Raw genomic sequence first — 17,055 nt, forward strand, 5'->3', positions numbered from 1 at the left:
CTCAGTGGGTGAGCAATAGTCCAGACTAGTATAAGTACACGTACACAGAGGCACACACACACGTGCAGGCACATCACAATATAAGTGCAATACTCTTGTCACCTTAAACACTATTTCACCTCACCTCACCTCACCTCACCTCACCTCACCTCACCTCACCTCACCTGACACAATATTTATCAGTTATGACAAGGGCCCCTTAAGGGTATTTTATCATTGACTGAAATTATTGAACTGTGAAAATACCTGTCATGTTTGTATTGAAATGAGAGAAGACTAGTGAAATTGTCACTATTGCCAAACAATCTTTCATTTTTGTCATTTGAGTACATCTAACATTTCAAATACTTATTTTGAACTTAATGAAAACAAATGACATTTGAATTGCTTTTTGCAATATGTAAATATGTTTTTGAGGAATTACTGGAGCACCATGGGAATAATGCATGATTACAAGATATGAAAAGCCTTCTTTGACCCACTCAAACTGCATACATTAAGATATGAGCAAAACTTTTAAAAGTCGTTGTGAAAGTTCTCAAATGAGAACTAGACTTTGTTAATTAAACACTTGCATACTTTGCACTTGTGATAATACTAAATAATACTAAATGCATAGGTTAAGGTAGTCTGTCTTACAGACCCTGATACAAATATATCAAATACAGCCCATGCAAGTCTGTACTGTTTGGCAAGTCTAGATTACTGCAGTGAAAATGAATAGAGTCTCTGGGCTCCTTTTCTTATACTTTTATTAAGATAATTGAACAGCTGTTTTTTCTGTACAATATGTTCATTTCAGAGACTAGATGTTAGTCTAAGGTTAAGGTTAAAGTGTGTAAACATGAGCAAGCCTTTAAAACAAACAATTGCAAATCAATTTGTCTTGCATCACAGTCTTGTGCATAGTTGGAAGTCTAAAAAATTGGCCATTATGACTCATTTCTGTCATACCTTTGAACTTGATCATGCCTGAAGTCCTGAACTAACAAGTGTTAAAAATAAGTTTTCAATTGCCTTTGATTCCAATAATTTTCACACCAATATTTCAAATTTCCCGTTTGACATTTCCAGTGTATTATCACACCTCATCCTTCAGAGTAAGATGAAATAGATTCAAATATGTGATCATATCTTTGAATTTTGGTATTCTTCCCACATTGAGCTGACACAGAATTATTATTAAAATGCTGTTCAAAGGGGCAATAAATCCTAATTCACTCACTCATTGATAATGAGTTGCAGATTACACATTAAGAATAAGTCCTGGATAGGAATAAATCAAAACAGTGATTGTGATGGATGGATTTTATATAGACAATTGCATGTAAGTACAGATAACGTAATTGAAACTGGAGTTCATCAGTAGATTGGTAGCGTCGGTTTCCAGTCAGGTGCCTTGACTGAAGGCAGTGGAGACGAGCAATTGATTGCAATGTTTCATGGCATGTGTTATGTTTCAGTGATCAGTTGCTGTCAGTTTGACAGTGAGAAGATTGTGAGTGGGAGTGCAGACAAGGATCTCCGGATCTGGAGCATGTCCAGTGGGAAATGTACACACATCCTGTCCGGACATGATGGAGAAGTTGTAAGTAATGCTGATGTCTCACAAGCTAGTCAGTAGTGGACTGAGTGAGTGATCTGGGTTATTGTGAGTGAGTGAACAGGACCCTTCCTTTTTGTTCCACCCTGCTTCCACCTCCTCTCCCTTCCTGTCCTCACATTCTCTCCACCCCCATCCTTACTCCCTCCATCCTGCTTCCACTTCCTCTCCCTACCTATCTTCATTCTCTCCATCCCCATCCTTACTCCCTCCACCTTGCTTCAACTACTTCTCCCCTCCTGTCTTCCCATTCTCTCCACCCTCATCCATGCTCCTTTCCCCCTGTTTCCACTTCCTCTCCCTTCCTGTCCTCCCATTCTCTCAACCCCCATCCTTACTCCCTGCACCTTGCTTCAACTACTTCTTCCCTCCTGTCTTCCAATTCTCTCCACCCTTGTCCATGCTCTTTTCCCCCTGCTTCAACTACTTCTCCCCTCCTGTCTTCCCATTTTGTCCACCTTCGTCCATGTTCTTTTCCCCCTGCTTCAACTACTTCTTCCCTCCTGTCTTCCCATTCTGTCCACCCTCGTCCATGCTCTTTTCCCCCTGCTTCAACTACTTCTTCCCTCCTGTCTTCCCATTCTGTCCACCCTCGTCCATGCTCTTTTCCCCCTGCTTCAACTACTTCTTCCCTCCTGTCTTCCCATTCTGTCCACCCTCGTCCATGCTCTTTTCCCCCTGCTTCAACTACTTCTCCCCTCCTGTCTTCCCATTCTGTCCACCCTCGTCCATGCTCTTTTCCCCCTGCTTCAACTACTTCTCCCCTCCTGTCTTCCCATTCTGTCCACCCTCGTCCATGCTCTTTTCCCCCTGCTTCAACTACTTCTTCCCTCCTGTCTTCCTATTATTTCCACCCTCGTCCATGCTCTTTTCCCCCTGCTTCAACTACTTCTTCCCTCCTGTCTTCCTATTATTTCCACCCTCGTCCATGCTCTTTTCCCCCTGCTTCAACTACTTCTCCCCTCCTGTCTTCCTATTATTTCCACCCTCGTCCATGCTCTTTTCCCCCTGCTTCAACTACTTCTCCCTCCTGTCTTCCTATTATTTCCACCCTCGTCCATGCTCTTTTCCCCTGCTTCAACTACTTCTCCCCTCCTGTCTTCCTATTATTTCCACCCTCATCCATGCTCTTTTCCCCCTGCTTCAACTACTTCTCCCCTCCTGTCTTCCTATTATTTCCACCCTCGTCCATGCTCTTTTCCCCCTGCTTCAACTACTTCTCCCCTCCTGTCTTCCTATTATTTCCACCCTTGTCCATGCTCTTTTCCCCTGCTTCAACTACTTCTCCCCTCCTGTCTTCCCATTCTGTTCACCCTTGTCCATGCTCTTTTCCCCCTGCTTCAACTACTTCTCCCCTCCTGTCTTCCTATTATTTCCACCCTCATCCATGCTCTTTTCCCCTGCTTCAACTACTTCTCCCCTCCTGTCTTCCTATTATTTCCACCCTCGTCCATGCTCTTTTCCCCCTGCTTCAACTACTTCTTCCCTCCTGTCTTCCTATTATTTCCACCCTCGTCCATGCTCTTTTCCCCTGCTTCAACTACTTCTCCCCTCCTGTCTTCCCATTCTGTCCACCCTTGTCCATGCTCTTTTCCCCCTGCTTCAACTACTTCTCCCCTCCTGTCTTCCTATTATTTCCACCCTCGTCCATGCTCTTTTCCCCTGCTTCAACTACTTCTCCCCTCCTGTCTTCCCATTCTGTCCACCCTTGTCCATGCTCTTTTCCCCTGCTTCAACTACTTCTCCCCTCCTGTCTTCCCATTCTGTCCACCCTCGTCCATGCTCTTTTCCCCCTGCTTCAACTACTTCTCCCCTCCTGTCTTCCTATTCAGTCTACCCTTGTCCATGCTCTTTTCCCCCTGCTTCAACTACTTCTCCCCTCCTGTCTTCCAATTATTTCCACCCTCGTCCATGCTCTTTTCCCCCTGCTTCAACTACTTCTCCCCTCCTGTCTTCCTATTATTTCCACCCTCATCCATGCTCTTTTCCCCTGCTTCAACTACTTCTCCCCTCCTGTCTTCCTATTATTTCCACCCTCGTCCATGCTCTTTTCCCCCTGCTTCAACTACTTCTTCCCTCCTGTCTTCCTATTATTTCCACCCTCGTCCATGCTCTTTTCCCCCTGCTTCAACTACTTCTCCCCTCCTGTCTTCCTATTCTGTCCCCCCTCGTCCATGCTCTTTTCCCCTGCTTCAACTACTTCTCCCCTCCTGTCTTCCTATTATTTCCACCCTCGTCCATGCTCTTTTCCCCCTGCTTCAACTACTTCTTCCCTCCTGTCTTCCTATTATTTCCACCCTCGTCCATGCTCTTTTCCCCCTGCTTCAACTACTTCTCCCCTCCTGTCTTCCTATTATTTCCACCCTCATCCATGCTCTTTTCCCCCTGCTTCAACTACTTCTCCCCTCCTGTCTTCCCATTCTGTTCACCCTCATCCATGCTCTTTTCCCCCTGCTTCAACTACTTCTCCCCTCCTGTCTTCCTATTCTGTCCACCCTCATCCTACTCCCTCCACCCTGCCTCTCCCCCTACTCACCGCCATCACATAATTCCCCCAGATTAATGCCCATGTCAGAAGTGATTGTGTGATACTGGAGGCTATCTACCTCAGCTGCTTCAAGACATCCAGGTGTCATTGCTAGATAACACAGACGCCATATTTTCTCATGTTTAATATTTTTTCCCAGTTGTCTCAGGACCAGCTTGATCGACTGAATGTATATGAAAGCAGGGGCGAGCTATTCCCAGAGATATCTCACTGTGTGAAGTAGCTGATAATGTCAGTTTGCTATGTGATGAATTTGCTGCAGAAAACTATCCAATAATATATAAGATTTGTTAGATTGAAAACAGTTTTGACACCTATGCTATCCTGAAGTCATTCTCATGAAGAATAATGAACTTTGTCAGCGAGATGTTTATGATCATTCAACAGATGACAGGAATGTCTCATAACACCATGACCATGGCAAAGTGTGATGAGGAGAAATGATATTTGACTTTGACTAAGATTGAGTCCAAAAGGTTAACCTCTTTCCAAGATGTTCATCAACGGAATGCATAAAGGATTAACTCTTAAATGTAAAGTGCAATTGGTCTTAAAATATGTTGGGTACAGTATTATTTATTGTTAGATACAAAGGGGTTAACCCCTAAATCTTTGATTATCAACATTAATGTATGACAAGCCCCCCTTCATTGACTTCTTGACATTCTGAATGGGAACCCTGCAGTTGGAATACTTTTGAAGTGTCTTCTAATTTTCTGAAATCCATAGTAAAACATACACCTCATTAGTTTTCGTTTTATAGATCGACTGACGAAACAAAAAACTCAAACCCAGAAATAAGCGTATAAAATTCCAATTTATTTGTAACTGCCACTTATTGTGGATGGATTGAGACAGAAAACTGTACAGTGCAGGAAGTCAATATGGAATCATTGTCATTAATCTTTTAGGTTGTAATTTTGAAATATCCTACATTTTAACCTTTTTTATTTTTCCTGCTGAACCATCGCACTATTCAATGTCATGTTAAATGAAATTAGGAATATTCAGCTACTCAAATGTATTTGTATTGTATCTGTATTTGAACCACCACAAGTTATTCTGTTTGCAAAACCTGTACATAAGTTTCAGACCAGTGAAGATCTGGGGATAGAATAGGTCTTTGGCAACCCATGCTTGCTGTAAAAGTTGACTATGCTTGTCATAAGAGGCAACTATGATAGTCATAAGAGGCGACTAACGGGATCGGTCAGAGTTGCTGACTTGGTTGATGAATGTCATCGTATCCCAAATGCATAGATCGATGCTCATGATGTCAATCACTGGATTGTCTGGGCCAGACTTGATTATTTACAGACTGCCATCATATAGCTGTGTGGCATTAAACAACAAACAAAGAAACAAACAAACAACATTAGTGTGAGTTTGGTTTTATGAAGTCACAATACCCTTTCATAATGATTATAATGATAAACATGATTAGTATACCAATTGTTATAAAATAAACAATTGATCTTCTTGTTTGATGGAGTTCTAAACAGAAAATTAGCATTTTCAACAAAATGTAGCTATTTAACCTTTGCATTTTTATGTTACTGTATTTAAAAATGAAGAATATTTTACTATGTACATGTACCATGTGGTTCAACACACTAATCATCTTGTCATCTCAATTACAGAATACGAATATCAGATTATGTTATTTTGACTTCTTTTCGAAAAAATGCAAAATCTTCCAGTTTGGGATCTTATATGCTCCTTTTTAGGATCTTATATTAACAACATGTGTTAAAATGGGCAAAAAATAAAATGACTTATTATTATCTGTGAAGACATTGATTCAAGAAGATTTCGTTTTAGTAAACAAAACTATGAAATTTTCTAAACGTCAAAGCTTTTTTGTAAATTTGTAATTTTTGAACCCTTCTCAAATTACAATTTTCCCCTACTAATTGGCCATTGTGAGAAAAACCTACCCAACCTATCTCTGAAATAGACCTCATATTTCATCCTCATTAGGGTAGCGTCTATTTCTAATTGACAGCTGTTGTCTCAGACTGGGGTGTATATCAAGCAGCCGTGTGATCCCGGAGACATGATTAAACTGATAATCAGAACAGATATGTACGCACAAGGAGGACATTGTGTGCAAGTTTACAACCAGGTAGTTAGGTTCATCATGGAATGGCAGTACATTATCTTTATTATCTGCATTGATTATTCTGGCTGAGAAGAACGTGAGAGGTTTTTTTTATAGATTTTCCATTGTACATTTTAAGCTCACCTGACCGAAAATGCCTTGTGGCCATTATTATCAACTGTTTAAGTTTAAATGTAATGATATTTGGTACATGTGTAAATAATAGTAAATATATACATTCCGTTTTGCAATATTTTGAGTTTTAACCTTTATTTGATCTTTGCACCTTTTGTCCTAAATATTCTTAAAATACCTTTTTTGCGTTATAAGAATCTCCTCAGAAACCACTAGGCCAATGAAGGTGAAAATTCACATGCCAATTTCCCCCAATGATGACCTGATGGGGTTTGAATCCCAGATTTACCCTGATGATGAACTCAGTTGGTTGGTTGGTTTGTTGTTTAATGCCGCACTCAGCAATATTCCAGCTATGAACTTAATGTACCATCACCAAATTTGTTTTACCAAAGTGGTAGTGATTTCCTTGTTATCTGGGTTTCATATCCCACATGGGTACAATATGTGAAGCCAACTATAAACTAGCTCCTCTCCAGACAACCTTATGCCCCTCTGTGATATTGCTGCAGATGCCCAAGGGTGTTATTGGAACCAGGGGGTGAATACACCCCTGGGTGCTGAGGATGGTTTCACATATAATATTGCTGTATCTGTTTCCTGCCTCCCACACTGGAGGGGTGATGGATGGCAAACTTCTAAAACCTATCCTGAATCAATCTCTTCCACCTGTCTCAAGCCTTATCTATTCATTCAGCATGAAACTTGCAAGGTGCAAGATACGATCACTTTCTACACCCATTAGTTTATGTTTTGTATATCCTTTAAAAATATATGCTGCATACTCATTCAATTATTTACATTTTTTCAAAATTGTAAATATTGTTTCATTTAATGCTAAAGAAAGTAAATCTAAACTCCCAGATCAACATCAGTTATTATCTTGAACATAATTAGTTTTCACTTTTATTACTGTTAAAAATAAACAGAAAATGAAATATTACTGTTTTTTAAACTGTCCCTGAACATACAATTAATTGTCTTCCACTTGTCTAGTCAGCATCCGATACAATGTCATGCAGACAATAAAGAGCGTTTTCAAAAACATGGCATTTTTAATGAAGGGAAGCAGGTTCCTCATTAGACAGAGTTATGATGTTCCAAGCACAGGAGTGATCACATTAACAGATATAGATGTTTGTGGGTTCCTTGGCTGGTGCATTGTTTACTCTTGAGAGGTGGTTTGTACTTTACTAGTTCTACTTGATATTAGCTCACCTGACTGAAGAGGTGAGGTGAAATGGAGTTTCACATGTGTGCATGTTTTCTTGTACTAGTCCAGACTACTGCTGGTTTCAAAGTGCTAACCCACTTGAATACCATGCTGCTGTCAGACACAGTGTTATGACTCCAAGCTGACCAGTCTTGTTTTAACCCTTGCACCAGCAAGGGAAACAACAATCTTTTGGTATGATGCGACCAGGGAATTGAACCATGGACCTTCCGCAGACACTCTATCCACTAGACCATAGCGCCAGTACCTGATTGAAGAATTAAACAGTAAGAAATGGTACCCAGCAATGCATGCTGGTTGTAAGAGGCATTTATTTGATTGGGTGATTAGGTTCGGTGACTTGGTTGTGAGTGCGTCATACCCTGACCTGACGGCATAGATATTCTGTTCTTGATTCACTTATGTACAGGTGTACATCAGATAACTGAAATATTGCTAAGTGCAGCATTAAACAACAAACAAACAAACTTTGAGTACCAAAACAACCTATTCAGGATTCAGTTATGCTACTTTATTTCAAATCGAGATAAGACACACTAACTTTTTTTAATTCCAACATTTACAAGTTGAATACACCTTGCTCCAAAATACGTGGTTCCTGGTGAATTGATTCCATATTCATGTTTACTTCCGTTATATGTTTCTGTCAGTCAACATCACTCGGAATCAGCTCACAACGGATCCTGCATAAAAGCATACAGAATTACAGGAGCTAGATAATGTGATAAATTATTGCAAAATGTCCAAAACTTGCAGTTTGTCCAGACAACACTGACAGCCATGGCTCTAATGAACCCCAGGGTGCGGAGTATATATGAAGCTCTATGCCTAATGACTATTGACCGTCTGTGTGTCTGGTAACAAGGCTACTTCAATGCTGTTAGTGTTGTCACTCATGACACCTGTACTACCGTACAACTTCAAATAAATCATCATTATTTGGGGGTTTTCGCTAATTTTTTGCAATTGTAAAATTTATATTTTTGGGGATAGTTGAGAAATTGTCAGATGAGTTCATATTTTGACATGTCACCTTTTGTTTTTGTTTTAATTAAGTTTTGAAATTATAGGATTGGGTGAACAGGCTCGTTGACTTGGTTGATGCATGTCATTGTATCCCAATTGCAATGATGTCAATCACTGGATTTTATTCGAAAAAGATTCCATTATTTACAGACCGCCGTCATATAGCTGGAATATTCCGCTGTGAAGTATTCAATCTTTCCTGACATATATAAATATGTAAGAAAATGATATATTTTGCTTGATTAGACAATCTGAGTGTGACGACCTCTCACATCTGCCTGGCCCATGGCAGAGGTAAGGACCAGGTTGGAACTGTACAGTAGAGATATGAAGCCATCCTAATACTACTCTGTGTAGGCACAGACAGAACAGTTGTCTTCAGCACTGCAATTTGCTGTGTAGAGTTGCATTCCTTAGGAATGCCAGGATCCTATAATCATGGGCTTTATTACCATTTTGCCCTTATTTAATCCTTTGTCAGAACTTTGTGACTCTGTCATTGGTTTGATGAAAGTGGTAAAGACGTGCATCACATTGAGCTTCCCTCCCGATGGAGCAGACACACTGTGGCATGAAGACGTACTGTACAATGCGGTGTTGAACCCAACTCACTCAATATTCCCTCACCATATCATGTTTATTGCAGTACTGCCTCGCCTACAACAAGGAAGTGATAGCGTCAGGGTGTTCCGACAGTGCTGTCATCATCTGGAATCTGGCAGGTACGTCATTGCAGATGTATAAACATGAACACTCACAGTACTCAAAAAAGTTCCAGGTATCAAATATTCAATAACACCTCCATATATGTGTACCCATCGGCAAACATTGTTTTTAGGTGTTGTTTACCAGTTCCAGGTGTTGAATACTCATTTACACTCACACATCGGAAATCTCCCAAATGCAAATATTATCGTAATATTCCTTAGCGTTTTCTTTGTATGTGTGCTCAAGCAGATGTGAGAAAGAAATGGCATCACGCTCGATTTGAATGACGTCATCAAACAATGGTTGACATTGTATGTTACTGTCTAGAGTTGGCAGTTGTTTTCGCACAACATATGAACTGTGTACCAATTGGCAGAACAGCACACTGGTCAAAATTGTCAAGTTGGAATTTGATCACTGGACGATTTCACGACTTACTTGGGCAAATAAAACTACTCTCACCTTTGTCACAAGTGTTACCTTCGAACTGATGCCCTTTAGCACAGGTACAGACAGACCAGTGGCAATGCAAGCCTTTGACAATGCTCGAGATTTATTTGTATATTCTTTCTCCATGGAATTTATGACATTTTGGCCAATTTTTGAGCCTGGGAATGTATGATCCAGCCATGCTTGACAATCTTTGACTTGTTTATTTGTTTGTAAGTAACTTCTATCAAACGGCTTTCAGAGAATTCTGGTCTTGACTTGTCAAACCAACCTCTTAACAGTCTTATGAGCAACATGTGTGTCTACGGGATCAATTGTCAATTTCATCACCATGACCTGCACATGCACATCATGCATACACCCTCTCCACCTGTTACAAACCAAATATGGTTGCCCAAATTCTTTGCACCGCCTACTTGTCTCAAACACATTTTGTGAGATGGTTTAACTTATCCTGGTTTACCAGTCGTTGCTGGGGACTCCCTATGATGGTAATTTAAAGATTATGCGTGTAAATGTTTTAATTCAAGTTAGATGAAGAAAAAAATACAAGATACACCAGACGTACAGACATGAATCTAAACACAACATTGTTGATCCATATTGTCCGTCTAGTAGTCCTGCACCATAACCGTGGAATATATTTATTTTATGAAAAAAAATAATCTAGAAATGCATACAAAAGCAAGTCTAGCCAGCTCAAGCTAGCTCTATTCCACAGCATAGGGATTTTTATTTTATTTTTAGAGTCAAGAAGGATATTGTGTAATATAAGATTTCAGAGACTAAATGTTAGTCTATCCGTCTAGTGACAAGTGAAAATAAAAGCCTGGATCAATCCAGTTGACTGGTGACCCCTTAGGCTGCAGGTAAAGGGAGGATTCCATCCCTGAATGTTCAGTAACAATCGGTCACAACTGAATCTCAGAGTGAGTGAGTGAACGTTGTTCAACATTACAGTCAGTAATATTCTAGCTGTATCATATAACACGTCAATAAAACAGATACTTGTAAATCAGTCCTTAATTTTTGTGAACTGTTTCTATGTATGTGCTTATCAGCCTAAAACATGCAAGATCAGAATTACAATAGGATCTCTGATCTGTTAATACTTGTTTATTTCAGACATTTTTTTACGTTTTTGTTTGATTTGACAGTGAACACTCCAGTCCATGTTCTCTGATATCAGTTATCACGCATTACATTTCTACTACAAATGTAATTTCAAATAAGTCATGCTCCCATATAAAGAAAAACTCAGATACAAAATGAGATAAATAAATTGCATGTGATTCCATGGCATTTGATTGGCTGTAATCTTAGAAAATGCAATAAATTTTTTTTATATATATGCAGATGTATTTCTTTTACAGTTTGTTTACAGATTAACGTTGTTACATCATCAAGATATTGTTTGTAAAATGAGCATTATTTTCCTAATGTAAACATAGACTTGATAGAGGCGTCAATTGTCATGAAATACTTGCCATCATCATTCCGGAATTCTTCCAGTATGGCATCATCCATGTTAAAACCGAAAACATCCTCAAGGGTTCCCAAATAAAACTGTGGCTGGGAAAAATTTTCTTGAGACATTAAGACTTGTCTTGAGAAATAGTACTGTTTATTGATTCCTAAGCCTGTAAGGGGCTTATGTGGATTTGTGGGAATCAAATGATAACCGATGAGGGAGGCTGACCAATCAGATTGGAGAACACAATAACTATTGGTTTACAATTTTTTCTCTGAACTTAAAAAATGTGACCTGTTTTGCATTATTGTGGTGAATGATGTCACTGATTTCCTATCAACATCTTGTGTATGATTTTAAATTTGTGAGGTTATTATTGCTAACTTCAATATATTTTTGGTGTTTATGGAAGTGCATGTTATAAACTTGGCCTGACTAATGAGTCACACAAATTAACACAGTGTGCACACCATTTTTCACATTTAAACCTGTGTGAACGCACCCAAAAAAGTCAACTCTTAAGTCATGTAAGTGAAACTTGCGACTCTAGATCTGGTCATGCACCTTTAAATATGTAGACTTTTCTCTTGTTGACTCAGAGCCAAATGTGTTCAATTTCAGTTATTTCCAAGCAGTCACCAGTGCAGCATTGTGATGATATATTTCAGTGCGATGTGTTGCTGTCAGTGACAGTATCAGATGTGTGTTTCACTTGTGTACTTCTCCAGCCCTGAGTGAGGGACGGGAGGCATGTGTGACTATAAGCCCCTTTATTTAAGTGCTTGGGGGGATTTTTACAAATTTGACATAATCTACAATGACAAGGTAAATGCCCTGCCCTTGCTCAAATATTTGGCTTTATGTAGACTTGCTGTAGCTTGTGTTTGTTATTTACATGGGTAGCAGATTCACTGCTTCAAAAACAGTTTTTTTTAAATTACAAACCTATCATTTCATGTACAAATTGGGCAAACAATATCTGTACATAAATACTTATCATTGATACAGATAATATGTAGCCAAAAATAATTATCATTGACACAGACAATATTTATAAAGTCAATATCTACACATAATTAATTATCATTGATACAGACAATATTTACACATAAATAATTATCAGTAATACAGACAATATCTTTACATAATAAATATTAGTGATATAGAAACTTTTTACACACAAATAATTATCAGTGATACAGGCAACAAAGAATCCCACTGGCAAGGATAGAATTATGCTTGGTATTGGAACCCCTTTAATTTAATGTTTCTCTTCACATTTTGGGGGCATGGGTGGCCCAGTTGTCTAAGATACTTCAAACTGCTCTGCACGTCGCCAATACAGCCCATGCAAGTCTATAATGTTTGGCAAGTCTAGGTTACTGCAGTATCATATGAAAATGAAGAGAGTCACTGGGCTCCCTTTTATTATATTTTTATTAAGATAACTGAACAACTGTTTTTTTTCTGTACGATATGTTCATTTCAGAGACTAGATGTTAGTCTAGTCGCTTCCCTCCAACATTAAGGTGACACAACATGAAAAACTGAAATATTGTTCAAAGCAGTACGAAAACAAATGCTCACTCACTTAATGTTTAGATCAATTCAAATAAAGATTTTTCTTTCTGTTCTAATATTGCAGCATATAATTTTTATCAAATGGCACTTGCTGACCAAGTGTCAGTTGGCTGTACGGGGTTATGTCCCTTGGTCATGCCAGGATCCATTTCTTAGGCCAGATTTGCATTCATAACGATCCATGGTCTTTCAGCGTCATACTGTTTTACTGAAGTGGAAAACATCACTTCAATCTTATCTCCCACACAAAGCTGACAAGCTGGGAGATCACTGAAATAATGTTCAAGATGGTGCTAAACCAACCAAATGGTCCCAGTTTTAAAATCTTACAGCTGCCACTGTCACATGTGATAAAAGCACATATGTTACATTCCTTGGCAACATCAGCAATTCCTAATTTGTTGTAGGTCTAAATAGTTTTAAAATATTTTCATTAGAAATCATTTCACCATTTTGCAAGATGTGTAAGAAATGCCTGAACAGGTGAGGTTTCACTGCACACAGTAACATGAACAAATAGAACCATCTTTGTGTGACGTGTACAAGTTATGATTCATTCAGCAGTACCAGGCAATCCCTCATTGTGGCACCTGGCCACAACACAGGCAATTATCAGATTCTGTTTCATACATTTAATACAATTCTGAATATTAAACAAAAATGGACTAAAATTAGGTCTAACATGACAATTGTTTGTCAAATGTGTCTATGTTATGTAAGAGATTTGGAGTATTTATTTAAATGTCTGCATGGACATATGTGCATGCACACACACCCAAGCATGCATTTACATTTGTGGTAAAAAACCTAAACCATCGTGATATTGCCACAATGGATTGATCTTACCGACATGTTTTAATGTGACATTGTAAAAGAATCAAAACAAATTCAAAATTGATAGAAAACAGCTGCTCGATTGAGCTGAGGTTAACTTGTGCTATGTCACGTCACTTTCATTCACTCTGTAAAATCACGACATTTTTAGCTTTGAAGCGGGGAATATGGGATTTATTCTACCCCTCAGAAATCCATGTGCAGCCTGTCTTCTTTATGGTGGGGTATCAGAGATTTATTCTCCCGCTCAGAAATGTATTTCCCTACCAGACAGGACACATACATGATCCAATCACGTGAACCAATCAGATCTCAACATTGGCACATGGAGGTATGATACTTTAGTTTAGTCTGCTTTGTGTGGAGTTTTTTGGGGTAAACATTAGAGAAATCTGTTTACCTTCCTGCTAAACTGTCTGACCCCATGTCATGTCATTTGAAATGTAAAACATTCCAAAAAGAAAAAAATGTTTTATCTTCAAATATTTATTTATTATGAGAATTAATGGTAAGCCAAAATATAGAGGCACAAGGTTCTGTAGTTCCCCTAAACTTTTCTTGAATACATACAACATTAGATAAGAATTTTAATACAACAAAACAGCTTGTTTCATGATAGGCCATTGCAAGGTCAAAAAGGTCACCGGAAGAATATTGCATTTTTTATTCTGCAAACCACATATTTAATGTGTATATTTCTAATGTGCCAAATGAAGTATGTTCAAAGCATTACACATGGCCAGGCAATGGATCACTGGATTTCCTCACTGGGGAGTATAAACCCAAGCTGCCTAAGGAGGTTCTATAAAGTTAACAATCACATGACCATCTCATCCTACCGGGTACCCATTCACTCCTGGGTGAACATAGGCATATTGCAAGTATCTTGCTTAAGAAAGACACCACATGTAACATGTTTCAGTGTGGGGCAGGATCTAAGGCCAAGAAACTCTCAACACAAACGTTGTTACACATTTGTGCTTAAATATATACCTTTTATCTATTTCATTCTTCCTATGCATATTGGTTCAAATAAAATATGTTGTTCTTAAAAAATTTAAACATACCTCGGTTGATGTGAAAGGAATAAAAGTGTGTGTATGCTAAGTATGTAACTATTTGCGCAGTGTTGGTTAAGCTTGTTTTTTTATGTAACCTACTGTAACCTTTTGTCTTCTGATGTAACCTATTGTTGTATGGTTGTTTAACCTATTGTATGCACAATTTCTCCTAGCAGAAAGAAAGACATTTTTTCAGATTTTTTTTTTTTCAAAACCATAAACCAAGAAAAAAGTCTTCACATAAAATCATTAACTTTAAGCAGGCTTGACTTTCAGCATATGCTATGGGTGGTCTGGTGTGCCATCGTACCCAGCGGTGTAATGATATGGCTCAGATATTGCTGACTTAACCTTGTTTACTCACTGTTTGAATTCAAAGCAACTCTGTCATCAAGTGCCTCTTGAAACTGGAAGCATATTATGTGCACGTCAACGCCTGCTGTTAGAAAGAAACATATGTCTATTAAATTATTGAAAAAATAAATATTTTTAGATGGTATATGAATGTTGAATTTGTTATTAAGTGGCAACATTTCATCTTTTTGATCATTAGATTAATTTTTTTATGGCTGTTCAGTTCAAAGGAAAAGATATTGTTAAAAAAGATATTTTGAAAAGTGCTGTCGCTTATCACTGATTTATACAATGATAATATTTAAGTACAAAATGGGATTTGTTTATTACCGCGGTATTATTTGGTCTTTTGACCTTCCAACCAATGCCTTGCCTTTTAAATATTTTCTCTCTAGTTTTTGAAAGTGTATTCAGTACACCTCTCTTCATGAAGTCTGCAACATTTGTGATAAAGATGAACACACGATTTATCAAATCAAACCCAAAATGCTTAATAAATCCCTGTACTTAATGACTTAAACAAAGTCTACGCATTTTTTTTGAATTAGCAGTTTTTGTTTGGGTTCAGTGTACCAGACTTTGAAATGTGCAAGGAAGAAAGAGCTGTTTTATTAGCCCTAATTGATGATGTCAGGTTTGTTTTGACATTTGTGTCAAAACTGCACCAAATGCATCTTCGGTGTTACTCCTCCGCATGAACGAATCCCACCGAAGTAATGTACGCATGTCAGTATCAAGAACACATGGAAGAGAAATGAGCATGGAGGTCGGAATGGGTGTTTATTGCAAATAGACATGGTGCAGAGGCAATGGTGTAATTCTATGCCAGGAACTCTGTTATTCCTACATGACAAGATTTGGTATATGGAAATGGATTTACAGGAATTTAAAGGGGCTTGTCTGCTAGAAAAATGTCCGTGAATGTGCATGGTCTGTGCTTGGGTATAGTATTGTATAGTTTGGATGTATTTGCTATAATTGAACCTGTAACATGTTTATTTGGAACCTACCCATGAACATCCGGGTTAGAATAGGTCTTCAGCAACCCATACTTGCCGTAAAAGAGACATGCTTGATGTAAGAGGCAACTTACAGGATCGGGTGTTCAGGCTCAATGATTTGGTTGATGCTTGTCATCATATCCCAATTGCGTAGATCGATGCTCATGATGTTAATCACTGGATTAGATTTGAGGAAAATTTGATTATTTACAGACCCCCATCGTATAGCTGGAATATTGCTGAGTGTGTCTTTAATCAAGACACAAACAGACAAAATCATTCGGAATTTGTCACTTCAAGTTATGACCATTGCATTTTTTTGTTACAGAAAATGGGTTCAAAATGGTCTGACATTTTAATTAAATACATTTACAACATATTGACATTTAGGATATCATGTCAATGATGATATTAAGAATTAATTGAGTCTGGATTTGTTTTTGTTATTTTTTTTAAATCATGCAAAGATAACCACACTTGTGGAATTTTTTTCAAGGAACAATACCTATTTTCTTCAACTTTTGAATTCAATAATTGGCTGCCTTAATTCACAGAAAGCAGGACAGGTCAAGGTCAAGATAGTTAATTGTATCTAAGGGATTGGGCCTATATACAGGAAGTTATTTTTATGCATATTATTTTTATACAATTGTATACAACTACGTGTCAGCAACAGTTTTTTTCCTCAGTAGCAGACAACAGTAAATGTACAAGGAACGTTTAAATGGTATATATGAATGAAGCAGGAAAGGCCCATTTTTTACTGTATTTCCCCAAATAGACACAGGGTCTCTTATAGATGCCAGGTCAAAACTATATTGGAAGAATAGTGATCAGGTGTTTGATACACTTAATGCTTACTAAAACACAGGGATGCAACTTTGCATCGTCTGCTGAACCTGGTCAGTTTAGTACTTATGACAGACATAGTCCTCGCCACTTTAAGTG

The 17,055-nt window shown here is 38.3% G+C and overlaps 1 protein-coding gene across 1 annotated transcript in view; it reads left to right on the top strand.

Annotated features, from left to right (window-relative positions):
- Positions 1 to 17,055, top strand: part of LOC124120205 (F-box/WD repeat-containing protein 7-like) — a 67,926-nt gene that overhangs the window by 21,993 nt on the left and 28,878 nt on the right. The window contains exons 9-10 of the mRNA XM_046482972.2: positions 1,464 to 1,588; positions 9,294 to 9,369. Coding sequence (XP_046338928.2) covers positions 1,464 to 1,588; positions 9,294 to 9,369 — 201 coding nt within the window. The remainder of the gene's footprint in view (positions 1 to 1,463; positions 1,589 to 9,293; positions 9,370 to 17,055) is intronic.

Source organism: Haliotis rufescens, unplaced genomic scaffold (genome assembly GCF_023055435.1).
Source record: "Haliotis rufescens isolate VD_foot unplaced genomic scaffold, xgHalRufe1.0.p SCAF_3, whole genome shotgun sequence".
Classification (NCBI taxonomy): Eukaryota; Metazoa; Mollusca; class Gastropoda; order Lepetellida; family Haliotidae; genus Haliotis; species Haliotis rufescens.